The following is a 26,307-nucleotide window of genomic DNA, read 5'->3' as shown; positions in this document are numbered from 1 at the left end:
AAAAATCTCATACAGATGGCCAACAGGCACATGAAAAGATGCTCAACATTGCTAATTATTAGAGAAATGCAAATCAAAACTACAATGAGGTACCACCTCACACTGGTCAGAATGCTCAACATTAAAATGTCTACAAATAACAAATGCTGGAGAGGGTGTGGAGAAAAAGGAACCCTGCTACACTGTTGGTGAGAATGTAAATTGGTACAGCCACTATGGAGAACAGCACGGAGGTTCCTCAAAAAACTAAAAATAGAGTTGTGATTCCTGCAATCCTACTCCTGGGCATATATCCAGAGAAAACCATAATTTGAAAAGTTAAATGCACTCCAATATTCAGAGCAGCACTATTTACAATAGTCAAGACATAGAAGCAACCTACATGTCCATCAACAGATGAACGGATAAAGAAGATGTGGTACATATATACAATGGAATACTACTCAGCCATAAAAAAGAATGAAGTAATGCCATTTGCAGCAACATGGATGGACCTAGAGGTTACCATACTATGTGAAATAATTCAGAAAGAGAAAGACAAATACCATATATCACGTATACGTGGAATCTAAAATATGACGCAAATGAACTTATTTACGAAACAGAAACAGACTCACAGACACAGAAAACAGACTTGTGGTTGCCAAGGCGGAGGGGGAGTGGGGGAGGCATGGGTTGGGAATTTGGGATTAGCAGATGCAAACTATTATATACAGAATGGATAAACAACAAGGTCCTACTGTATAGCACAGGGAACTATATTCAATAGCCTGTGATAAACCACAATGGGAGAGAATATTAAAAAAGAATGTATATATGTATAACTGAATCACTTTGCTGTGCAATAGGAATTAATCAACTATACTTCAAAAATATAATTTTTAAAAAAAAGAATGAAAAATCCACAGTTTAGTATCACAGGCAACAAGATAAGGCAATTTTACTTATTAGATTATATACTAATAATTTTTTTAAAACACACACATAAAATGCTTAGCATGTACTAGGTACTTTTGTAAGAGCTTGACTCCTTTAATTCTTGCACTGTCCCTATATGGTAGGTACTATTGTAATTATCATCCTCATTTTATAGATGAGGGAACTAAAGCACAGGACAGTTAGATAACCCTGTCCAAGACTACAAGATGAACTGTGGATGAGCCAGGATTCAAGTCTAAACAATTTGGTGCCTATGAAACTCACAAACTACTGACATGGTACCGCCACTGGGTGTCAGCATACCAAACTGAAGGGGCTGCAGTCTTTTTTAGGGAAAAAGGGAACAGCACTTACTGAGGGCCTTCTAGATGCAAAACACTGGTGCACACATTTCCCAATTTAATCTGAGAGATGAATAAACTTTTTAGAGAACAGAACATGCAATATTTAATTAACAGAGTAACCAATTTGCATCAGAGGAGCTTTTGTCCATATTTTTTTAACTGAAAAAATAGCAGTAGACTTAGAAGTTAAGAGGATCATTCCCTAGATCCTTCATTAACAAAGGGCTTTTACCAGCTGTTCGCACCTATCACACAATGAAACCATTATTAGAAAGACTTCAGGGAAGAGACCACTCAGTGTGCTCTCTCCCTCTGCAAAAACCAGCCGGAGACAAGCATCTGCTATAAAATTATGTGGTTTAATCGCTATCAACATCAGAACCATATTACGTTAAAGTACAAAACCTGTATGTACAATTACACATACAAAGAATGTTCTTTGTGAGGAATAATTTTCAGCAAATCTGACAAACGCAAGAGTTACTCCTATTGTGGGTTTGAAAGGAGAAATGGAAATTTCCAAGATGTCCCCCTCCTCCCTCCGGCTCCTCTGACCCTCCGAACATCCATTTGCAAAGGCCCAAGGCAGGAAGGGAGGTATTAACAAACTCGGGCACTCATTCCTCCTCTCTTATGGAAGGAGTGAATTTTTAGGGAACATTTTCCATCCTTTATTACACTGATGTTCCATCCATCTGCATCATTAGGTTCAGTAGTTACCATGACAATATGATGCCTACAGCAATCTAACTTGATAGCCAGATGCCAGAATGTGGAAAAATAGGACCAGCTAAGAAAGTGAGAGAAATATAATTAATCTGAACCACATAAAAAATGTGCACAAAACTAAAACCAAGAGGGAAACTGCCAAAATGTCACCCAAGAGGGAATGATGACGGGAAACAATGATAAGTTCCCGAGAATCAAAACTCTTTTGCTAACTAGAGCCATGAATTGGTCTGTAACTAAGGCTGAGGAAGAAGTCAAAGTTAGTCTAGGGCTTCCCTGGTGGCGCAGTGGTTGACAGTCCGCCTGCCAATGCAGGGGACACGGGTTCGTGTCCCGGTCCGGGAAGATACCACATGCCACGGAGCAGCTGGGCCCGTGAGCCATGGCCGCTGAGCCTGCGCGTCCGGAGCCTGTGCAAGTTAGTCTAGAATATTGCCCTGAGTGCCTCTCCCCCAGTCATTTCCTGCTGCTGAGCCCAGTGGTGTCATCACTGATTCCAGCAGTGGGATTCTTAGGCCCTGAATCTCCCGAGGATCTCAAGCCACATTCTAAGTGCTGCTGCCACAGCATTCTGCTCACCTCCAGTCTGCTGTTATGCCCAGTTTTTCCAACCGATGAAGCCATCTGCACCATCATTCTGAAGCTAATCTTAAGACACTGAACTGAGCTATGTCCTGGGAGACCCTGTCCCCTTGCGTTCTCTATGCCCCATGGAGGCAACAGGCTAGCACAACCCTCTTGGGGGCCCTGATGTGGCAGAGGGGCTGGGAGATTAAGAAACGAGAACAACATAAAAGTTGTGCTTCAGGGAGACCAGCCTGGGATGGGTGGTCCTTCTCGTCACTGCTGGGTTGGATAGCGGCGCTGAGCTAGGCGATTTGGCCGGTTCAGGCTGGTAGCCATGGAGAGCTGGAAAAGAACAAGCGTGGCACTAGATTATAGCCCCAAGCATGACTCCGACCAGGGCTGACTGGCTGGATTGAGCTTGGGCATCCTGAGGGTCTAGAAACCCTTCTGCTGTATTTGGCTTCCCATGGTGGTGTTCTCAGTATTTGCTTTCACCCAACACCTTCACCTCTTAAATAAGGAGAAAGAAATTCAACTTTATATAGAAGGGAGGCCAGTAATGCATCAGAACAATCAGTCTGCCTCAGATCACGCAGAAGCAGGGAGTTTAGCTTCAATCAAACTTTGCAATGATCCCCTTGCCCCCAGGACACAGCCCTGGTGCAACCACACCATTGACACCAACACCAATTGTCTCTCCTGAGTCTCAAGACTTACGAAAGGTCAAGTGAAATATTAATAATAGTGACATTGACTGAGCATTTTCTGAGTGCCAGGCCCTTCACATACATGCTCCGGTTTAATCCTCACAACTACCCGCTGAGGTAGCTACTACTAACCCCATTTTACAGATGCAGAAACTGAGGCTTAGAGAGGTTAGTCATTGCTCAAGAACTCAGGCACAGTAATTTGTTATAAGTAAGATATAAACCTGGGTCTCCTTAATCCAGAACCCATGCTCCTAACCCCTCTCCCTCAGGGCCTCCTTACCTGGGGGACCTGGGATGGGTTGTAGAGAGGGACAGCCCCTTTCAAGGTGGGTGGGGGAAGCAGAACACCAGGGTTGAAGTAGAGCCCAGAGGAAACACCCTGTGATGGAAAATAATGGAAAATCCTCTTAGTCACCACTCCCCAGATTCCAGAACATCAAGGGCTTCCCTGAGCATCAACTTTGGTCAAGAGATGCAGATGTGATAGAGCTCAGGGAATCTTGAACAAACAAACGTGGTTCAAGTGGGCACAGCCAACCCCTGGGTCAAGGGTGGCATTGCAGAGCCTTGGTGCTGCTGCATGAGAAGAAAAGGCCATAATAAATGTATTAATAGCATCATAAAAAGTAACCTCCTATTCTTTGAAAGACCTGGAATACTACAAGAGTGCTGTAACCAGGCCACAAGAAATAAACATGTTTTCCTAGCAGTTGGCATGAAATCCATCCTGGTGTGGACGATTCATCAAGAGTTTATCACAGCCCTTGCCAAGGATACTGGTGAACTCTGGCTCCTACTGGGACAGGGAAAGAGGCCGTTCTCTTTTTTTTTTTTTTTTTTGGCCATGCCGCATGGCATGCAGGATCTTAGTTTCCCAACCAGGGATTGAACCCACGACCCCTGCAGTGGAAGCACATAGTCTTAACCACTGGACCACCAGGGAAGTCCCAAGGCTGTTCTCTAGACATCACCTAAGGAAGCAGTTACGGGCTAACTCCTGTTCCCTGCAAACTTCATATGTTGAAGTCCTAGCCCCAGCACCTCAGAATGTATTTGGAGACAGGGTCTTTACAGAGGTGATTAAGGGCTTCCCTGGTGGCGCAGTGTTTGAGAGTCCACCTGCTGATGCAGGGGACACGGGTTTGTGCCCCAGTCTGGGAAGATCCCACATGCCGCGGAGCAGCTGGGCCCGTGAGCCATGGCCGCTGAGCCTGCGCGTACGGAGCCTGTGCGCCACAGCGGGAGAGGCCACAGCGGTGAGAAGCCCGCATACCGCAAAAAAAATAAATAATAATAAATAAATATTTTAAATAAATAAATAAAATTTTAAAAAGAGGTGATTAAGGGGGCTTCCCTGGTGGCGCGGTGGCTGAGAGTCCGCCTGCCAATGCAGGGGACGCGGGTTCGTGCCCCGGTCCGGGAAGATCTCACATGCCGCGGAGCGGCTGGGCCCGTGAGCCATGGCCGCTGAGCCTGCGCGTCTGGAGCCTCTGCTCCACAGCGGGAGAGGCCACGGCGGTGAGAGGCCCGTGTACCACAAAAAAAAAAAAAAAAAAAAGTTAAAGAGGTGATTAAGGTAACATGAAGCCATTAGAGTGGCCCTAACCCATTATGATTGGTGTTCTTATAAGAAGAGAAAATTTGGACATAGACACACACTGAGGTAAGACCATGTAAAGACTCAGGGAGAAGATGGCCAGCTGCAAGCCAAGGAGAGAAGCTGCGGGGGAAACCCACACGGCCGGCACCTTCATCTCAGACCTCCAGCCTCCAGAACCGGGAGGAAGTAAGTTTCTGGTGTTTAAATGGCACAGTCTCTCATACCTCGTTCTGGCAGCCCTAGCAAACTAATACAGAAGCTTTCTCCATATCCTCCACGAGTCAGGCCCTCACAGGGCGGCACCTGCAGCCCACGTGAAAGTTCAGTCCGCACAGAGGCGGCTGGTGGGCTGCTCACCTGAGGTCCCAACAAGCCTCCGTTCCCCGTGCCCTCGGCTCTCCCCGCCCCGGACGCTGGTCCTCGGGCTTCACTGCCACCTAGGAAGCAATGAGTCAGGGGTGTTCCCGCTGCTCGGGACAGAGGAGTCCCCACTCCCAGAAGGCACCCCCACGCCCCCAGGGAGTGCAGAGAGGACCACAGACAGCCCAGAGGACATGAGGTTGGCGGTACCTGTGTCCCTGGAGAAGGCGCCAGCGTCCGGCAGAGACTGGGGAGCTGGGGGCGGCGTCGGGGAGAGGCCCGGGCTGGGCCCGGGAGGAGCAGATGCTCGAGGGGCTTCCTGCTTAGTGCAGAAAGGAAGGTGTCGCTGACGGTAAATAAACCGGTGCTGCCTGCTTGTACTCCTGCAGGGCCCACATGGCGGCCAGATGCTGGCCTTCTCTCCCCCAAGTTCCATTTTCTTTATGCCGGTCCTCTGCTCAATGATCCAAGTTAACTCCTGGCCCTCGAAAGTTAAAATTCTTCATCCTGACTTCTAAGGCCTTTCATCATCTGCCTTTCTCCTCACTGGACCAATTTGTTTCCCACAATCTTCCATCACTAAACCTGTTTCACCTGGCCCAGGGTAGCGATGCCAGCTCCAGACCCTCCTAGGGCCCCTGGAAGGGGGAACTTCCGCGCCCTCCCTGCCCAGGTTACCTCAGAGTCAGGACTGTCAGATGCGTCCTCATCTCCAGAGGGGGGCGCGTCGCCGGCGGGCTTCGGGCGAAACCAGCTGAGCCAGCCAAACCCCAAGCCCTGGAGGGAGGAGGGCGAGTTCTGTGGCCTGCAGTGTTGCTTCTCCCTCTGAATATGAGATTAGCCAGCCTCCCCCACCTGTGATGCTGGTGAGACAGGAGGGACAGGGGCACCACCAAAGCCCAGATTCCCAGCTCTGCTCCGCCATCTGGGAACAGAAGAATCCCTCCACCTTTGTATTCTCCTTCGCGTCTCCGAGCTTTCCTCTCTGGGCGGTGTTTTCGGAAGACTTTTTCTTCTCTGCCTCATTGGAGGACTCCCCGTCATCCTCCTTGACTGATACAGTGGAACTCTCAGAAATAGTTCGTGGTCTGGGAATCAGTGGCACCTGGGATTAAAGAAAACAGAAGTAGCATTTTTTTTTTTTTGCGGTACACGGGCCTCTCACTGCTGTGGCCTCTCCCATTGCAGAGCACAGGCTCCGGACGCGCAGGCCCAGCGGCCATGGCTCACGGGCCCAGCGGCTCCGCGGCATGTGGGATCTTCCCGGACCGGGGCACGAACCCGTGTGCCCTGCATCGGCAGGCGAACTCTCAACCACTGCGCCACCAGGGAAGCCCAGAAGTAGCATTTTTATAGCACTTGACAGGTTGCAAAGGCACATTTACACGTACTCCCTCACCTGACCCGCTCAGTAAAGCAGTGGGGAGAGCCCGTGCTCCGCAACAAGAGAAGCCACCGCTCGAAGCAACCAGAGAAAGCCCAAGTGCAGCAACGACGACCCAACGCAGCCAAAAATAAATAAATTTATAAAAAAAAAAAAGGTTAAGCAACCTAAGGTCACATAACTAGTAAACGGCAGAGCAAGGATTTAAACTTAAGCAGTCTGACTCTCCTTCTAGGAATTTCTCCTATTTGAATAAATTGGAGGAATAGACAAGGGCTTATATACTAGAATGTCCATCATTGTGTTTTACATAGGAGGGCAAGAGAAGGGAGGAGTAGTGAGAAAGAGTAGGAAAGAAAAGAGACACACTTGAAGTGTTTTAACAATGGGGGAAAGATGAATTAAAATCTGAGCTCCTTCCAGGGCCTACCAGGCCCTCCATGACCCAGTCTCTCTCTGCCTCTCTGGTCTTGCTTCTTAGCCCTCTCCCCTGTTGCTCCCCACTTTCTAGATACAGTGACTCCATGCTCTTCCTCGACTGTACCAAGTCAGTCCCATCATAGGCCCTTTGCTCTCCCTATTCCCTCTGCCCGGAACACTTGTTCCCTGAATACTCACCTGGCTTCCGTCCACCCTCCATGCTGACCTCAGAGATGCCTTCCCTTCCACTCCGTGTAAAGTAACATCCCTCATGCACACAGTGGTTTATTTGCAGTCACCTCCACGGAACAGAAGCCCCAGGAGGGCAGGCTTTGTCTGCTTCCCTGTGTACCCCCAGCCCCTGTAACAGTGCCAGGTATGTTGTAGGAGCTCAGTATTTGTGAATGAATAAATGCATGAGTGATGGTATTTCCATACAATGGATTTTCTCACACCAATATTAAAAATCCTATTTGGGAATGACATGGAAAATCTCAATTTTATAGTATTAAATAAATAGAAAATAAAGTTTCACCTACATATGTTCTTAACCATTTAAAAACACATGTGTGTATGTATACACATTTATAGACACACGTATATACACAGACAGGTCTCCCCCACTTTCTGAAAGTTGGCATTATGCCACTTTGCTTTTACCAAAGACCTACATTAGTACCTGTTTTCCCTAACCAAACAAAAGTCCAAAGAGGATTTTCGCTTTTACAAAAAAAAGGCAGAAAGTGAAAAAAGCATTCAGCGTTTGTTTTGTGGGAGCCGTTATAGAGGCAGAGCGTACCCCAAGCAGCGAGAGTGGCCTGCCAAGCTCCTTCCCAGAAACTACGCTCAGCATCTCCGCATCAAGATGCCATAGCGTTGAACTGTATCTGTGAGCACCTGTACTTCCTTTCGATTTATTTTGTGCCTTGTTGGCAAGATGTGTACTGAGGTAACTGCTTCTTCCCTTCATGCCATTTAGACTTACGAAAGGTTTCATGGAAAGGCTCTACATTCGGATAGCAGGAGAAACCCGTACATAGAAAACATTTTAGAAGGAAATAACGAAAATATTTGACTATGGGCTTCTGAGTGATGTCTGTTTGACTCCTTATATGACACTTTTTCTTCATCTTTCAAGTTTTCTATAACAATAACGTACTAATTTTTCAGTTAGGAAAAAAAAAAAAAAAGTAAAGCATAAAAGTGTTTTAAGCCTTGCAGCCCGGTTACGACTTGAGGAAGTTCGCCTCCAGCCAGGCAGGTTTGGGACCAGCAATGCCTGCTGTTGGAGGGAAGGGATTCATTCATTCAACAGCTGGCTGGATGATTACTGAGACGTGGTTCCCTCCAACACTTGACGGCACACCTGGGCAGAAGAGATACAACTGTGGTAGGTCCTTCTTGGGAATAAAGCAAGGTAAAAATTAAAAGGAAGAAAGAAATATCAAGAGTCTTCCATGGTGGGGCAGATCACAGCAAGTGTTCAGTGCAACAGTAAGAAGAGGGCAACAGAGGGAGCAGATGTGTGAGTTCAAAGCTACACCCAGCCCTGCTGGCCCTGCCCGCATGGATACAGGTTGGCAGGACTGGACATGAACCGGAACAAGCCTCCTCTCCACCTCTCAGGATCTGGTGTAGAAAGAAACGAGGTGAAACATGGAAGAGAGGGCTGGTGCAAGGCACAGGAAGGCATCTGTGAAACCGTGGCAACTGAAGGAAACCCACAGCTCAGAGTGGGCACCGCATCTGCTGGGCTCTGTCCTCTCACCTGCGGTTTGGAAACAACCTTCTGCCCATCAGGATGCTGGAAGCTTTCTGGAGACACTGTGTTCTCTCCTATAGCACAAAACACAACAGAAATCGTGATGTGAAGTGGGGCCTTTCCCATCTATCCTGAAGAAGGGTAATGGGGACACAGTTGGCTTTCCTAACTGCAAAGCAGCCGGAGCTCTGAGCCCATAGCCCCAAGTGCATCGCAGTAAATGCAAAGTCCATTTGCACAAGCCTCTGAATTCCAGCCACCCCAGGACATGCTGCTCACCCAACCTTCACCCTGAACCAAGGTCATTCCTCAGGAACCCCGGAAATCAGGGCCACATCAAGCTGGATCGCAGGGATCCTCCCTGACCTTCCCCTCCATGTGAGTCTCCCATCTTGGACAGGACCTTGTCTTAGAAGCTCTAAGATCGGATCCTTCTGCGTGGTTTCCCACACTTCCCTGGCATCACTCAGCAATGCTCACCCATACTCGGCCCCTGTTGTCCAAGGTCTGATGGGAGAAGACAGAAGCACGAGCCTCTGCCCACGGTCCCTGACACTGACGACTTCAGAAAGAGGACTTGGCCTAAACTACAGCTGCAGGCACAGGTGGCATTTCCTTGCCTTCTCCAGCCGAGATCCTAGAAACTACAGAATCCAAGCGGATGGCAAGAGTGGCTGCGGTTGGCTGTGCTCTGCTTGTCCCAGTAGACACGTGGGCTGGACTGGGAGAGAGCCGTCTCCCTCAGAAGAATGTGAAGTACCAGGCCCTCAGTCATGTGCACACCCACCACTCAGGGCTTTACCAGCTCCCACCCCACACCCTGCACTGGTCCCTGCACCTCCCTCTTCTGCTTGCTCCCCTAGACACCTCGTCACCCAAGGTTCACTGCCTCACTGTCAGGTCTTACCAGGGGGTGGGTGCATCTGCTGGGCTTCCTCCCAGGCCCTTCCTCCAGGAGTCCCTGTCACCGCCACGCTGCCACCGGTCCCTGGCAGATGGGCCTCAGGAACTGAGTAAAGAGGCACCGGGACCCCCGTCTGCCCGGAACCTCCTCCTGCTGGGTAGGAGCTGGGCTGGAGGGGAAAGGGCTGCTGTGGGCTGGGCTGGGCCGGGCCCATCGGCTCCAGTGTTGGCCACAGGACTGAGCAGTCCCCAAGGGCTTCTGAGTTGCCTTGATGTCCAGAAAGATCCTGGTAGAAAGTGCCGTCTAAGGACATAGGGCAAAGAGGAGGAAGTGAGACCTGTAACGTGGCACTTGTGTGGACTAATCACACCAGGAACAATCCTGCCCTTTGGAAAGCAGTGACAAGGACAGGCCACTTGGTGTGGCTGCCATCGATGTGATGACAAGTACAACACAGCAGTAATTGTAACACCTCTCACCGCTGATGACTCAGAGTTTACAAAACCATTTCCCTCACTACCTTGTATGATCTCTGAGCCTTAAGCCAGCGGGTTGGGAGGGCAGAAATTACCATCACATTTAACTCCACAATTTTTTGCATTTGGATAAACTTTCTCTTTTAAGGATCTCCTAAGGGACTTGGGTACTTGAAACTTAGAACGTTGCCAGTCAAAACCCAAATCAGACTACAGAAATGATGGCTTTGCTTTTAAAGAAGCTGAACCTTGGCCCAGGAAGGGACCTTGGTGGTATTCATTCTGGCTCTGCCGTGTTGCTGAAGAGACAGACCAAGGTGTGGACGGGGACAATGGCTGCCCCAAGGTTATGGAACTGGTGTGGTCATCTGACCCACCTGCTCCATTGGGTGACAGGAGACACAGCTGCTTCCCAGCAGAAGTGGCCGCTCAGAAACACCCAGCCTGCTCTCTTGCAGCCCTTCACCCTCCCAGATTCTGGGACACAGCAGCAAAGCTGGGAAACAGAAACCAAGGCCTGCCCTTCCTTGCTGCCCCCTCGCTTATCCCTGAAGGAAGCGAAAAAGGCTGGGAAACAGCCGGAAGTAAAAAGATGAGGCCCCGTCCTGACCCCACCAGGGAGTGCTGTTTGGGGAAAGGGCACAGAATTAACTGGGGTAACAATGTCTGCCCAACCCAACACTCAGAGGCATCCTGAAGGGAGAGGAGGGGTCTGTTGAAAACACTTTGAAACCTATTTCACGCGTGTGGTAATTGATGCTCAAACACCGTTCCTATGCGCTTCCTATGTCCCCACCGCTAACATGAAATACAGATAACCCACCACCTCAAGGAATGTATTCAGCTAGGGAGACAGTACTGACGCAAGTGAAGCAATTAGATAACAACACAACATAACAAGATTAAAACCTGAATGTGAAGCAAAAACTCTAATAATGCAGAAACAGAAGTGTCAGGGACGGGGGCTTCCCTGGAGGCACAGTGGTTGAGAATCTGCCTGCCAATGCAGGGGACACGGGTTCAAGCCCTGGTCTGGGAAGATCCCACGTGCCGCGGAGCAACTAAGCCCGTGCGCCACAACTACGAAGCCCACGTGCCACAACTACTGAAGCCCGCGTGCAACAACAAAGACCCAACGCAGTCAAAAATAAATCAATTAATTAATTTAAAAAAGGAAAAAAAAAAGTGTCAGGGATGCCTGTGGTCAGCAGAGCTGTGTGGAGGGGGGGGGCCAGACCACTGAGTCAGATCGACACAGGCAAGGAAGGCACTCCAGGAAGGGAAGGGGGAGAGTCTTTTAGGTTGCGTTATCTTGTCTAATCAGATCCTGAGAGTCAGCTATTACACATTCAGTTCATTGGTTTGGGTACCTGTTGTTTTTCTGGCTCCCAAAATATCCGAGTGAGCAGAGCAAGGATCCCCAATGTCTCCTGCTACCTTTTGCTATTAAGATAAAGTAAACACCTCTTAAGCAACACAAAGAAAAACAAAAACACTGAACCACGGTTTAAAATTAAGTCAGAAAAGAAACTTCAGGAGTGATAAGGTAAGGGAGTCGCAGGTGAATGCAGGGGCTGGAGGGGGAGGGGGAGGGGCAGCCTCAGCCCTTCCTACCTCCCAGCTCTGCCCAGAGCAGGCAGGGACCAGGGCAGAATCCTCTCCCAGAGGAAGGGGCAAGAGGAGGGAATGAAACCGTGGGCCCCAGAGCCCACAGCACATGTAGGAAGCAAGGGCCGTGTGTGCCTAAAAAAATCCCCCTGCCCTTTCTCAGCGACAGAGGGAGAAACAACATGGAGGAGGCCCTGTTCCAATTACTGTATAACAGTTACTACCTGCCGCTTTTGCAATTGTCAGAACAAAAAAAGGAAAGGCCCGGAAGTCTTTTAAGCAATTGCCCTACATTACATGAAAGTGACAAGGGCCACTGTGAGCCATTGTTCCTCACAGAGAGATGGAAGCTTTGATGGTCAGAAAATGTATTTTCTGGGACCACAGAGAAGGGTGGCTGGGTGCTTTGGAAGACGGCCCCACTGTCTCCCACCAAACACAGGAAAATGTTTCCACCCGGGCGCAGCGGGGAAGCTGAGTGCCACCCCTTTCCCAATCAGGCTGTGCCTCATGGGTGACAGGAGACCCCCAGAGCCCTCCATGCCTACCTACTCTGGGTCTAGGGCAGACAAGAGGGAAACAGAGGCCCACCCCGCTGACCTGCCCCCCCACTTACCTGCAGCTCCTTGTGATGCCCCCGAAGGTGTACCAGCCAGTCCGGCTCCAGGTCCCTGTCTCCTCGGTGACGGCGGTGGCGTTCTAAAACCAGAGGATCTGACAGCTTCAGTCTCTCTGCAAGCTGTGCCAGGTTTCCAGACGGTAAGAGAGGGAAAAGGAGAGAGAGAAGTGAGTGAAATGGACAGACACGGGGAGAGGCAGTAAGAAGAAAGAAGGGAGCCTTGACTCGTAAACCAGATTACAAAGAATTGCCAAACAGCAAATTCAGCAGATATCTTCCCCGAATTGCAACATAAACCAACAGTTAACCCCTCCTGTTGCTAGACACTAAATAAACTAGCAACAGGGGAGGAGGAGAGCAACAGGGAAGAAACTGTCACTCTGCTTTATGTCTCTGCAAGGCTGCCCTCAGGAGCAGCGCTTCTCAAGCTTCAAGCCCGGTAGGAACCACCTGGGACCTTTGCTAAAATGCTGGTTCTGATCCCAGAAATCTGTGGGACCTGAGATTCCGCATTTCTAACAAGCTCCCTACAAGGAGACGCCTGTGCTGCTGGTCGAGGGACTGCCTGTATCGTAAGGCTATTCCATCATGAAGTTCCCAGACTTCCCTACTCCTCCATTCTGGGTCCTGAGCTGCCTACAACCATCATCCTGTTGGCAGAAATTCGCCATGAAGGGGGCTCAGTCCCACAGATTTTATTGATTACAGAATCCAACACTGGGCCTGATCTAAAGCGAAGAAAAAATTGATGGTAGGCTGCCTTTTTACTCTCAGCTAATGGATTTTTCTTCAATTAATTGGAACAATTATTTGCCTGATGGTTTTCTTTCTCAGGAACTAAAGGTTGATATGTTTTTGTTTTCTCTTTTTGAATGTATCTCACATGTGATAAAATATTCCATGCATTTAAAAGCATTTTAATAAGGATCATTTCCTGTTTTAACCCCTAAAATATATTTTCTAAGCCCAGCTTTTATCATTAGAACAGTTCACCGTAACAGGCAGTTTTACTGGACCAAAAAAGCAGATGCAAGAATGAATGTCCTGCATAGCACATGCCTGGTTTTCAGTCCCCCAATTTCACTGCATCCCTCCCCGCCGCCATCCCCGCCCATAGCATCCTTCTTTGTGCAGTGTCAGGCCTCTGCTTATCACATCTGGACATGCATATGTGGTCAAAGACAGCCACGGGCTCCAATTTTACAGCATGTGGAAAGAAGATGAAATGGGGTGTCTGAGCCACTTTACAATAGCTTCCTCTGAACGCTGAAGATAACACACCTGCAGAGAACCCTCTGAGAAGCTCACCTTGATGAGTTCCACTAATAGCACAGGGTGACTGTTCTCTCCCTGGCTCAGGAGGGCTGTGCCAATGGCTTCGCAGTAATGCAAGGCCTGGGATGCAAGGCCGTAATCTGCCAGACGGGAAGCATAAAGGAGCTTATACACCTGTGAAGAGGAGCAGGGTCAGTGATGAGCCCATCCAGGCAGGGACAGAAGGAGAGAAGTGGAGATAAGACTTCTTGGAAGTCAGCTGACTGCCAACTTCCTCTAACTCTGGATCCAAATATTAAAGAGGGCCTTGTGCCGTTTGGGGCGTTCTATCTGTGTATGAGCACAATTCCAAATCCAGCCTGCAGTTCCGTCCTCATAGAGGAAGGGCTGGAAGGCACATCAGCTGAATCTCCCTAGGCTCCGGTCAACATGGAAATGCACTGGACTCTTATCAGGCAGCCCACATCTCTGGGAAGCCTGGTGTATGTGGGGCACAGGACCAGGCACCAGGAGGACGGATAAAAGAAGAAAAAATGACTAAGGTGCAAGGGACTTCAAGCCCAAGGGAGTGTACAGACAGAGACAGGTAAGGGCTCAGAGAAGCATGAGTGACAGAACTAAATGGAGCTTGAGGGCTGGAAATCAGACAGACCCAAGTTAAATCCCAACTCCATGCTGGGTGTGGCACATTGAGCTAGTTACCCCACCTCCTCTCTGTGCCTTGGTTTCCTCACTATAATATGGGGATGATAATACGATCTACCCCTTGGCTGTTGTAAAGATTCAGTGAGATAATCCATGTAAAGTCCTTAGAACAAATGGTACCCAAGAGATGTGAGCCAATAGCATGTAACTCCTTGGAACCTGTTTTGTAAAAGGGGGGTAATCATGCCCGGATTACCACAGGATTAGAAATCATACCGTCAAAGCACCGTAACACAGTTCCAGGCGTGTAGAACTCATTCCCTAGAAACAGCTAATCTCACTGCTATCAGCCCAAAGACAGCTGAGAGGTGGGATGACTACAGAACAGAAAGAAAGAGACTGAAGACCTGCATGGACCCAAAGGAGCTGTTCAGGCAGGGCTCTGCTGGAGAAGGTGGGTCTTTGGTAAAACTCTTAAAGAAGATACTAACTGGGTCATTGCCCTATAGGCAGTAATTCATTCATTTCCAAGCCTTTGTTTTGTGTTTGGTGGTGGTGGTGGTGTGCATGTGTGTGTGTGTTGCTGCCACCGAGCGCACTCTCAATACAGGCACAGAAGGAGCCATTATGGATTTAAGGGGACAACAGGGCATCCAGTAGAGAGGTTGAGAAGAGAGGTTAGAACCTGCGTGGACAGCACCTGCACAGCTGCAGCCCTGGGGGGAAGAGAGGAGGATGGGGGCCAAGGACAGAGCAGGGAGGAATTTCCAGAGTTAAAAACAGAGTCATCCAGGGCTTCCCTGGTGGCGCAGTGGTTGAGAGTCCGCCTGCCGATGCAGGGGACGTGGGTTCGTGCCCTGGTCCGGGAAGATCCCACATGCCGCGGAGCGGCTGGGCCCGTGAGCCATGGCCGCTGAGCCTGCGCATCCGGAGCCTGTGCTCCGCAACGGGAGAGGCCACAACAATGAGAGGCCCGCGTACCGCAAAAAAACAAAACAAAACAGAGTCATCCAAAAGAGATGGGAGTGGCAGGTCAGAGGAGAGGAGGAAGGGTGAAGAGCCCCCAGTCGGGTCTTCTTGCTCCCGCTCCCAGCAGGATGACCGTGGGGCTGAGGAGAAGTGGAGCGATCTGGAGACAGAAGAACAGAAGGAGCTACAGACAGCGGGGGAGCCCCAGGGCTGCTGGCACAATTCTCATTGTCAGCAGTGAGGCAGGAGCCCCCAGCACAGAGGCTGCTGCAGCGTGTTGCTTTCCTATCTTAAAATGCAAACCTTTAGGGGACCTAGAAAGACATCCTAACCCTTCCCACATTCCAGCTAATGAGGAAAAGTCCAGTGGATGACTTAGCCCAGCCACTACGTGCCAGATAGCAAGGCGGAAAACCCGGTGGCCCACAGCCATGTGACGCAGCTAAGGTGGTGGCCTCGTGAGGGTTCAGTTACCTGGAAAGAAGGGATGAAGGATTTGGGGCGGCCCAGCATCTGACAGTACTCGAAGATTTCCGTCCTCTGGATAGCCTCAGTTGTTGCAAATTTCAAAAACTCTTGACTAAAAACCAGGGAATAAGAATAAAAGAGATTGAGGTGGGGACAGATTTAAATCCTAGTAGATGGCCAAACACCAGCTGCATCCATTCATGGTAGAGTCTCTGTCCTGGGCTGATCCTTGGGGCAGCTCCAAGAATGGAAAGAGAATCTGCACCTCCAGAGGCTCTGGGGGAAGGCGAGGGGGAGAGACTGGGGGGAGGGGGAGATCGATGCCATCTTTACTGGAGGGTCACGTAAGGCAAGCTGCTCTCACACCCAGCTCAGTGGGGCACTGGGTCCTCCCCGTAAGCACGCTGAGAGCCAGCCTTAGTGCCCTGAGAACCCAGAGCGGGCGTCTGTGAGAGGCCACCATAGCCTGAGCAGAAGAGCAGAAAAGAGGGAGTGATGTGATGTTCGGAAGCACTGAAGAAAGAAGGCCCGGCAGAGAGAGGGTAGCACTGTGGAGCCCCAAATCAGAAGACGGTCCCTGTGCTGGAGGTTCATTCCAGTGAGGAAGCAGGCTGGGTGAACGTGATCTGAGGGGCCCTCAGAGTCCTCACGGGTCCCAAAACAGCTGCTGTGAGGTTTGAAATCATAATCACAGGGGCTATGCCTGGGGTCAGGACTGTATCTCCAGAAACATCCTCGTACAATATAAACATAGGAGGGGGACACATTAAACCGTTTCACTTACTGTCCCATTTGGCCCAGACAGGCCTCTTTGACAAGCCAACTAGGTGCTATCAGAGACCGTGACCTTGACAGACAGGCTATGAGAGGATGCGTTTCTACAAAGAAAAGCCTGACAGTCTGGATTCCAAGTCCAACCTGACCCCACACTAGCTGTACCATCTTAGACAAGTTACTTAACCTCTCTGTGCCTTGGTTTCCCTCCTCTATAAAGTGAAGATTAAAAGCGTGCCTTCTTCACAGGGTAAATGTGTAATGATTAAAGGAAATAGTGCAAATAAAACGGCTGGCACAATGTAAGAGCTTAGGAAATCTTAACTATTACAGGGAAAGAGAAAGAGAGATCTAGAATGTGGAGGGCAGCTAGAGAGCAAGCCGGTCTTTTTGTCTGTTTATTCATTGTCTGGGGGATTATTAAGGTCCTTCTGTGTGAAAAGCCTAATACTACGGCCAGCAGGGAATAAGTGACAGGCGGGACTCTGAGTAGCTTGTGCCCCAAGTCAGTGTAGGGTGTGGTGGCTAGACAAACGTCTTCCACTTTCGGGTTTTGCCCAAGGCAGGCTCTGAGAACTGGTCCAGAGCTGCCTGACGCAGAGGCTCAAGCCGCCGCGCTCCCGCTAAGCATTTTCTTAAGAGTCACTCTCTGATCACGGGGCCAGGGCGCCACCGAGTGGCCATAGGGGTACAATGCAACCCACAGGCACCAGTTCACAGCTTCCCCGGAGCAGGGCCTGGACCTGAGGCCCCCTGGCGGTGTGATGCGGCACCCACCCGGCATCTCCTCCGCCAGAGCCTACCTGTGCGGAAAACCATCCCAGAGGAGGGGACCAGCAGTGGCCGAAATTCACACAAGACAATGGAAAATGGAGCCATGAAGCCCAGCAAGGGCTAAACCAATCCCCTGGAAGATGTCCTTCCCACTCCCTTTCCCCCAAAAGATCGCATACCTGTGGCTACTGCCCAGCAAGGCCAGGTGGTCTGTCTTCACGGTATAGGAACCGAAGGGCACGTGAGCCATGAGGTAGCAGAAGTGAGCTGCTTCCACCAGCCCCTTCCCAGCTGCAGGAGGAGAACAAGCCCCGGTCACGGAACACGCCCACGTGAGGACCCACCATCTGGGAGGGATGGGAGAGGGCTGGAGAGGGGCTTGGGGGTCGGAGCGGAGAGCCTCATGGGGATAAAGGAACGAGCTTTCCACACTACGAGTCACAGACCCCAAACCCCACTCCCTCTCCTACCGCATTTTTGGCCTCCGACATTATTTCACTTCTCTTCAGCCAGAATAAGGCACTATTTCACGTTCCCCCAATGGATTTTCAATGAGGACGTTTCTAAGCATTTTAGTCCTTCTGGAGAGGGAGAAATGGGTAGAAATGCCTACACCCGAGCAGAGAAGCTGGCCGTTGGGAGTAGCAGTTTTTAAACTAGGCTTCTTGGGGCACTAATGCCTCCCCTGCTGAAGTCAAACAATAGAAGACCTTTCCCAGTGATCATAAAAATTACATTCATTACCAAATTGTTCCCAGTTTTAAAACGTTCTCCCATACATTTCCCATTACCTCAACATTGAATTAATTCAAATAGATAAAGTAACTAGCACGGGGCCCGGCACCCAAGAAGGTTCGGCAAAAGTTAGTTCTCTTTCTACCCCGGTGCTGAACAACCTGCCATTTGACTGGGCACAACCTTACGCGTAGCTATTTTAGGTTTAGCAGAGCGGTATTTCACAAAGTGCCACAAAGCGATGATTTCTAGACGTTCTGGCCCTTGACCAAATCTGAGAACCACTGATCTGGAACATTTAACAGCCCCTAAGTGTTTATGAGGCCACATTCACAGAGAGGTGATAGAAATAAAGATTATACGATTACCCAGGGTAGTTCAGGCAAAAATAGAATTTCCTATCTGGTTGAGCTGGGTCACCACGGGACTAACAACAACAGTAGGCGAGATGCCCCCATGTGTTAACTCCATCTGCACGGGAATCTGACCCAGGCATAGGAATCACCTACTCAGGGGAGCCTCCTACAGTGGCAGACCCCAGAGTCTCAGGGGCCTGGCCTGCACTGGCTCGCAGCGGAAAACAGAAACAGAAAGGCAAGAAGGACACCCCTCTCCCTGGAGTTTCTGTCCCCAAAGCACTGAGGCTCCTGGGTCAAAGGAAAGCCTGAGGCATAGACTCGGGCCCAACACAGAACCTAAGAATCTAAGCACAGAGTGGTTAAAGCTGGCCTGGAAATAGAGGAGAGGAGGGGATGGAACTGGTGTCTGCTTACCCAGGGTGTCCCCCATGGTGACAATCGTGCGCTGATACAGCTCCGGGTCCCCACCTTGATTCGACAGAATCACAGCCAAGTGCGGCCTCCAGTCTCCCCACTGCTCGCCCCCACAACACTGAAAAGCAGCAGAAAAATTGAAAATTGACTGAGCAATGTAGCCCTGACCAGAATATAGGTAAGTAAGGAAGGTTGTTGTCTATTTCCTGGTTTTCCGGGAACGCCCATTATGCTGCCGGCAATGTGGCCACTCATTGATTTTGCATTCTCTTTTTAAAAAAGCAAAACTCTTAGAAGGATGAATAGGCAGGCAGACAGACACATTACACACATACGTACACACACACACACAGGGATGTTGGGAGTAGATAAATGGAATGACACTCTTGGTCCATAATTTTCAGATTTCCTCCTGGTGCCCCTAACCCCAATAGCTAGGGACAAAATCAAAAAAAACCAACTGATGTTTCAGTGGGAGGCAGAGGATCAAATACCCTTGGTTCATGGGAAGAGTTAGAAGCCAGTTAGAAGACAGGGGAACACTGGGCTCCTTGATACCTATTACCAAATGGCTAATGTTTTCTGGTTTTACAAAGCCAAAGCCGTCTCTCACACATCACCTTCTTTAATCTTCACAACAACCCTGTGAACTCTAATTCCTATCGCCTCTTGAGGAGTGAGAAAACCAGGCCAAGTGGCCCAGCCAGCACTGTGTCCCCTTCCTCTGGTGACCATGCAGAGGCAGCAGAGCTCCACGAGGGGGCGGTAGAGTATAATCAGAGAAGTGGGAGCAGGCAGAAGCCCCTCACGAATGATGCGCCGCGCTTCTCCTGAATGAAGGGGAATTTCAGGACAGGGAATATCAATAAGGAAACAACACAATGTCACAGAAATGACACGGGCCCTGGATTCACCTGGGGTCCTGCCTCTTGAGCAAGTTTCTTTATGTCTTTGAACCTTTGTTTCTTTATCTCTTAAATGGAGATCATGATGTCTACCTGCCAGGATTTTTTTTTTTTTTACATCTTTATTGGAGTGTAATTGCTTTACAGTGTTGTGTTACTTTCTGCTGTACAACAAAGTGAGTCAGCTATATGTATACATATATCCCCATATCCCCTCCCTCTTGCGTCTCCCTCCCACCCTCCCTATCCCACCCCTCTAGGTGGTCACAAAGCACCGAGCTGATCTCCCTGTGCTATGCAGCTGCTTCCCACTAGCCATCCATTTTACATTTGGTAGTGTATGTATGTCCATGCTACTCTCTCACTTCATCCCAGGATAACTGTTGATAATAATATAGTTAGATGAAGCCCATAGCATAGTGCCTTACACTTGGTTTGCACATTATAAATTACATGTATATAAATACACACACACACACACACACACAGAAGCACAGCAAAGGAAAGAGGTGACTTGCAGACCCGTCTCTCCTCCAATTTGTTATATTGAAAAGATAGAGCAGGAGATTGACAGTAATAGCTAAGATCTGGAGGTCAAAACAATTCACAGTTATTTGGTATTGTCTTTGTAATTATCCCATAGAACAAAGGATGCTTTATCCAACTCCATTTTATAGTGACTCTGTTTATCTGGGCAATGCAGTGTGAATGAGGACGAGGATGACAATAAATCACAATAATAACAGCAGTTCTCACTTACTGCACCCTGACCCTGGGCCACGGCCTGTGCTAATAAGCACGTCTCCTAAGAACAGTCACGTGCATTAGGTACTATTATTATCCCCATTTTAACATGTGAGCCAGGCTCTTTCTTGCTGAAACTAAAGGGACTAGCAAAAGAAAAGCCCTTGCTAAAAGAACAAAAACTTAGAAATAATTCTTCTGTCTCCTCCCCCCGGCGATTTGGAAAAAAAATCACTGTAAAGCAGGTCTATGGAGGGAGAAGAGAGAGAGAGAACGCTTATTAACTAACTTGAGTGGGCCAAGCATGGTGGTTGATATGTTCAGATATTCTCTCCCCTTTAATTTTTACAGTAGCTCTGTTAGGCATCAAAATGCCCACAAAGAAGAAAAGCTGAGGCTCTGAGATTAAGTAGCAGGGTCCAGTTCCCACAACAGTGAGGAGTAGAGTCTAGGTTAAGCCTCTGACAGAAGCCCACGTCTGTGTTTTCCAGCTGCCATGCTTTTTCCACTACTCCTCTTATTATAAGTACCAAAGTCTAGCCTTTTACTGGATGCTACGATGCTAGGAAACTCTCAAACACTAGGCTCAAATACTGCAAATATCACCTCTGGCTCCTCGGTTTTCTCACCCAAGAGTAGGGAACATTTAGCAAACTCTACCAGTGTAATGAGACCCAATGGACTGTATGCTGATTACATCTTTTCCTGCATTTAGTGCTTTGTGACATGGTGCAATTTCATTGCAGAGCACAGGCCCTCAGCAGAATTGTGAGGTGCACCCCATGTTCCAGTATAGCCAGCTGGTTTGACGAGGGGGCATGAAAGTCATCATTTCTCTTTTCTTTTCTTGAAATTGTCCACAGCAATAAGAGAGGCAAAAAAGCAAAAGCGTGAAGTACATTTTCATTGAAACTAGGTGTCAGCAAAAATCCAAGCCTCTAAACACAAGAAAAGGCTTCCAAAAGTAATGGAGATTGAACAGAGGTGGGTTTAGGAGGCAGAGAGAATACCAGAAGGAGGGGATCCCACAGCCATCTCCACTGGCTGAGGAGAAGCAAAAATGGTCACAGAAAACACCAGGTCATGCGGAAATGCCAGCTGCCCTGGAATATGGCCCTGGCACCTCCCCAGCTCAAACCTCCCATAAATAACCCATCCAGGGAAGACCTGAAGCCTATGAAGGAACAAGTACAGAATCGCTACAAATATACCATCAAGATAAAAGGAGGGGGGAAGGTAGAGAGAACATTCACCAGAAAAATGTTTCCACAAAACAAAGAATTGTCACCAAACATTTCATCATGAATTTAAGTAAAATAATGAAACAATTTGTTCTATGAAGCAAGGGTCTAAAGCTAAGTTACAGGAGCAGAGGAAAGAGATGGTGGAGAACAGGAGGAGGTAAATGTGACCTGCAGAGCTCAGGAGAGAAGTGGGAGAAAAATCAGAGAAATAAAGACAAAAATGGAAAAAGCACAGAAGCCAAGAGACACTGATGAAAACACAGTAAGGGACACACAGGATGGACACACAGCAAAAAAGAAGAAAGAAAGAATTGAAACCAAAAAAAATTTTTTTTATTTAAACAGAAAATTATATATATATAATTCACATGTATATATGTATACAGTTCATATATATATATATATATATATATATGAACTATATATATTTTGTGTATAGAGGGTGTTCCTGAAAAGAAAACCAAAATAAGAGAACAAAATAAATACTGAAGGATATAATTCAAGAAATTTCTCTGGAACTGTAAGATACGGATGCACATATTAAAAGAGCGTGCTGTATCCCCGAATAACTGACACAGACAGTCAACAACAAGATATATCTCAGTAAAGTTATTGGACTTTGAGGATAGGGAAGGAATACCTTGGGACAAAAAGATCAACGCTCTTATAATGGGAAAACTATCAAGCTGGCCTCAGGGTCTCCTGAGCCACATCCCACACTGATGACGTAGAATCTAACACGTCCAGCTTTGAAGGGTCACGTGCAGTGGTGGGGAAGAAAGAAAGCCTGGTTGTGGGAAGCGTGGAGAGCAGCCTCGGGTTCTCTCGCTATTTGCCACACAGCGGGTAGCGGTGGATTGTGGAAAGGGCACAGTCTTTGGAATCAGACAGACCCGGGCCCATCCTGACTCCACTACTCTTAGCTCTGTGATCTTGGTCATTTTACACCTTTGGGACTCAGTCGTCACGTCTGCAAAACAGGGCTAATCATTCCTACCTCCGTGCGTTAAACGAAATAACATGCATCACAGTGCTTAGCACAGGGCCAGGCACCTGGGAGGTGATTAACCAACAGTAATTACTTATTTTTCATCTCTAAAGCCATCACCTCATTCCCGAGCAGTCCCTACCCCCTAAACCCTTAGGGTGCTGGGGTGTTGAGGGGGTCCTGTCACAGAGGGTACCGTGGCTGCCTGTGGGATTCTTCCCGACATGAGCTGGAAGAGGGTCTGCAGTGGGTCGTTGAGCGCCAGCGTGCTGGTGAAGCTGCAGAGAGAGGAGACCGTCCGTCAGTGGGAATCCAGCCAAGAGAGCCTCTAACCCCTTGCCTGCGAGGCACAGGCCTCATCTACTTGTATTTGGTTGCAGCAGCTTCTTTTGGAACTTGAGTCTCTCTTTTCAGTTGTGCCTCTGCTCCATCCCACGTTCAGATCTCCATCCCACCACACACGCCAAATAGACCTCATTACTGGGGAAGATCTTTGGCATTTTAGCACTGACTCCCTAACTCTTGAGTAACTATTTTGTTGGCCTCCGTCCATCACGGAGGTGAGCCACAAATACTTCAAAGACCCCTGAGAGCCCAACGGTGGGCACCTCCTCCCCAGGCACCCTCCACGTCCACTGCCCCACAGCAGCCCTCCTCCCCAAGCCCACAGCTCTCAGTGCTGTTTTCCGGGCTCATCGCTAGCCTGGGTCTCTACTGCTTTTTGCTCACAAGCACTATATCGTCATTTTCAGTAACCCAAGAGGCGTAGAGCAGGGACCAGAAATGATCATACTGATGACCAACCATGGGATCTGCTTAACAAGGATATAATAAGCTCTATGGCTGATTTGAGGTTTAAGCATACTCACTAAGAGATTTTTCATGATTCGCTGGGCCCCATCAGATAGCAATGGCCCAAGGCAAAAATCTGTAGCCGAGATATATGCTACAATGTGGAGTTGTGGGACGTTCGTTTCCAAAACCCAAAGGAAACTTATCCCTCGGAACACCATCTTTTTTTTTTTTTTTTTTTTTTTTTTTGCGGTACGCGGGCCTCTCACTGTTGTGGCCTCTCCCACTGAGGCGCACAGGCTCCGGACACGCAGGCTCAGCGGCCATGGCTCACGGGCCCAGCCGCTCCGCGGCATGTGGGATCTTCCCGGACCGGGGCACAAACCCGCGTCCCCTGCATCGGCAGGCGGACTCTCAACCACTGCGCCACCAGGGAAGCCCAACACCACCTTTTTTTTAACAGCACCTTTCCTCCGGAGCTCAGAGTGCTTCTCCTAATAGAAGTTCAGTGCTTCTCACCATTCCGGTCTCTGAACATAATGAAGTACGTGGTGGTGTCGCTAGTCCCCGGGAAAACCGAGGGTCAGAGCAATAAAGAGATTTCATGGAAGCCATGGTGAAGAATGGGCTCCCAGGTAGTGACAGACGTTAGCCCCACAGACTGAACTTAAAGTGTGGGTGTCCATCTTCTCATCCAGCTCTCTGCCCAATGGGATGTACGGGGGATTGAAATATAAGATAAGCAGAGACGGTAGCCTCGCGGCTTTAACCAACATGAGAAGATAAACTTTGAGGTACCATCCTTTTCTCTGTCTAACCCAAGGCTGCTCCTTATAGGAGGGCTCCCACCCCAGCCCACCCCTGCCACACATCTGTCCCCGACAGTCCATGGATGCTAACTGCAGCCTGAAGGGCTGACCCCTTACAGCACCCCATACACCTCCACCTCCACTTGGTTCTGAGTCTCTTCAGCTGTTTCATTGCCCTTGTTCTAAACTCCTGGCTAGGTACTCACACCTCCATTCCTATTCCGTCCTGGTTTGGGTATTATTTCCGGTCCCCCTGGCACCCGGGTCCTGGTGGCCCAGTGTAACCTGAAGGGACGCCTTCAGTCTTGACATCTCCCAGTAGATGAAGACTGCTGGATCTGATCCCCAGTCCTATAAACCCCTTTCTACCACAGCTTGCAGTCCTGCTACCCTGTATCCCTCCCTACTTCCCAGCACCCACACCCGTGCTGCAGGACGAAGCAGGAAGTTACTAACTCTCAGTCGTCAGGCTCTGTCAGTTTCCCTTAAGTGATCGACCCCCTCACTGATGGAACTCTCCGGAGCAGACCCTCCCAAAGAGAGAAGGCTACTGCAATGTAGAAACCTACTTACTTTTTGGAAACTTTGACCCTGGGAAACATTAGTAAAATGTTTTATTCAATTTACCAGCTAGAAAGAATGTGTCTGTGTCTAGTTTATTAGGATCTGGAGAAGAGAAATGCTACGTCCAACTTAGAATTGGAAAGATGCTTGGAGGGTGGGGCCTTTCAGCGCATCTTGCATTTCTCCCCACCCTCACCTCCACCTTTGGAGGGGAGGCCGCTCTGCTCCATTGGTCTTCTTGGCACGTCCCCAACTCACCCACTCATGACCCAGCTGTAGGTCCTTGGGTCCATCTTGCTGGCAAGGAACAAAGCATGACCCCACAAATGGTTCTTCATGGCCCACTCCAAGGCTTCCTGAAAACACAGACATCACCTTCAGTACCACCTCGCTCACCTGCCTCTAAGAGCGACAGCAAACGACTGTGCTTGGGGACTGCCCCACCCCCACCCCCGAGCAGCAGAGGCCGAGCTTCCAGGAAGACTCTCAGAGCCTCCCCTGCGAACGTGAGAAAGGAACGGGAGAGAAATGGCTTTAACTGGCAGGTACTTCTCTCTAAGCTGCCCCTTTCTCCAGGCTTCACCTTATCAAACCCCTTATGTGATTGCATTAGCTCCCCCTCAGACATAGTTTCCAGTTAGCTTTATCTCTTTAGCCAAAGTCACACAATACTTTTATGAACCTAAGCACCAAAAAATGAGAGAAGCATCTCACCCCCAGCACTGGGTCTCAAAAGACAAGTTGCAAGATGGTGTTCATGGGGGCGTGGTAGAGGAACCATTTCTTTCTTTCTTTTAATTAGTTTTTATTGGAGTATGGTTGCTTTACAATGTTGTGTTAGCCTCCACTGCACAACCAAATGAATAAGCCATACACATAAAGATACCCCCTCTTGAGGAATCATTTCTTTTTTTTTTTTTTTTTTGCGGTACGCAGGCCTCTCACTGTTGTGGCCTCTCCCGTTGCGGAGCACAGGCTCCGGACGCGCAGGCTCAGCGGCCATGGCTCACGGGCCCAGCCGCTCCGTGGCATGTGGGATCTTCCCGGACCGGGGCACGAACCCTCCCCTGCATTGGCAGGTGGACTCTTAACCACTGCGCCACCAGGGAAGCCCCAAGGAACCATTTCTTTATTAACAACTGTGGCAGAGACTGCTAGCTCCTCACCCAAATCCAAATTCCCCTTCCTAGGCCAAGAGCCGACTGTATTTCCCACCTCCCTGGCACTGGGGTGTGGCACTGAGATGGGAAGGGAAGCGATCTGTGAAGCTTCCAGGTCTGGCCCATAGAACCCCTCCCCGTGCTCAACCCTCCACGGCCTCTTCCCCGTCGGGCTGGAACGAAGATGACTCCCGGAAACTTTAGAGACTCTGCATTGAAGATGGTGGAGCCTCCTACAGCTGAGTCCCCGGGTGAGTACATGGAGG

At 49.2% G+C, this 26,307-nt stretch overlaps 1 protein-coding gene across 3 annotated transcripts in view; it reads right to left on the bottom strand.

Moving 5' to 3' along the window:
• Positions 1–1,623: 1,623 nt before the first annotated feature.
• Positions 1,624–26,307, bottom strand: part of SEC16B (SEC16 homolog B, endoplasmic reticulum export factor) — a 98,898-nt gene continuing 74,214 nt past the window's right edge. Inside the window, exons 13-28 of one of the 3 annotated variants that reach the window (XM_049715440.1) lie at positions 25,140–25,233; positions 22,913–22,994; positions 18,836–18,953; positions 17,507–17,618; positions 15,786–15,891; positions 13,731–13,871; positions 12,420–12,542; positions 11,566–11,638; positions 9,723–10,022; positions 8,822–8,889; positions 6,199–6,354; positions 5,928–6,026; positions 5,460–5,703; positions 5,247–5,326; positions 3,570–3,668; positions 1,624–2,921 (exon numbers count right to left, since the gene is read on the bottom strand). In XM_049715440.1, the coding sequence (XP_049571397.1) occupies positions 2,853–2,921; positions 3,570–3,668; positions 5,247–5,326; positions 5,460–5,703; positions 5,928–6,026; positions 6,199–6,354; positions 8,822–8,889; positions 9,723–10,022; positions 11,566–11,638; positions 12,420–12,542; positions 13,731–13,871; positions 15,786–15,891; positions 17,507–17,618; positions 18,836–18,953; positions 22,913–22,994; positions 25,140–25,233 (1,964 nt within the window). In that variant the 3' untranslated portion in view covers positions 1,624–2,852. The remainder of the gene's footprint in view (positions 2,922–3,569; positions 3,669–5,246; positions 5,327–5,459; positions 5,704–5,927; positions 6,027–6,198; positions 6,355–8,821; positions 8,890–9,722; positions 10,023–11,565; positions 11,639–12,419; positions 12,543–13,730; positions 13,872–15,785; positions 15,892–17,506; positions 17,619–18,835; positions 18,954–22,912; positions 22,995–25,139; positions 25,234–26,307) is intronic. The other 2 variants (XM_049715443.1, XM_049715444.1) reach the window with 2 other exon arrangements.

This window comes from Orcinus orca, chromosome 1 (assembly GCF_937001465.1).
Source record: "Orcinus orca chromosome 1, mOrcOrc1.1, whole genome shotgun sequence".
Lineage (NCBI taxonomy): Eukaryota > Metazoa > Chordata > Mammalia > Artiodactyla > Delphinidae > Orcinus > Orcinus orca.
This window is presented reverse-complemented; position numbering and strand designations above follow the sequence as displayed.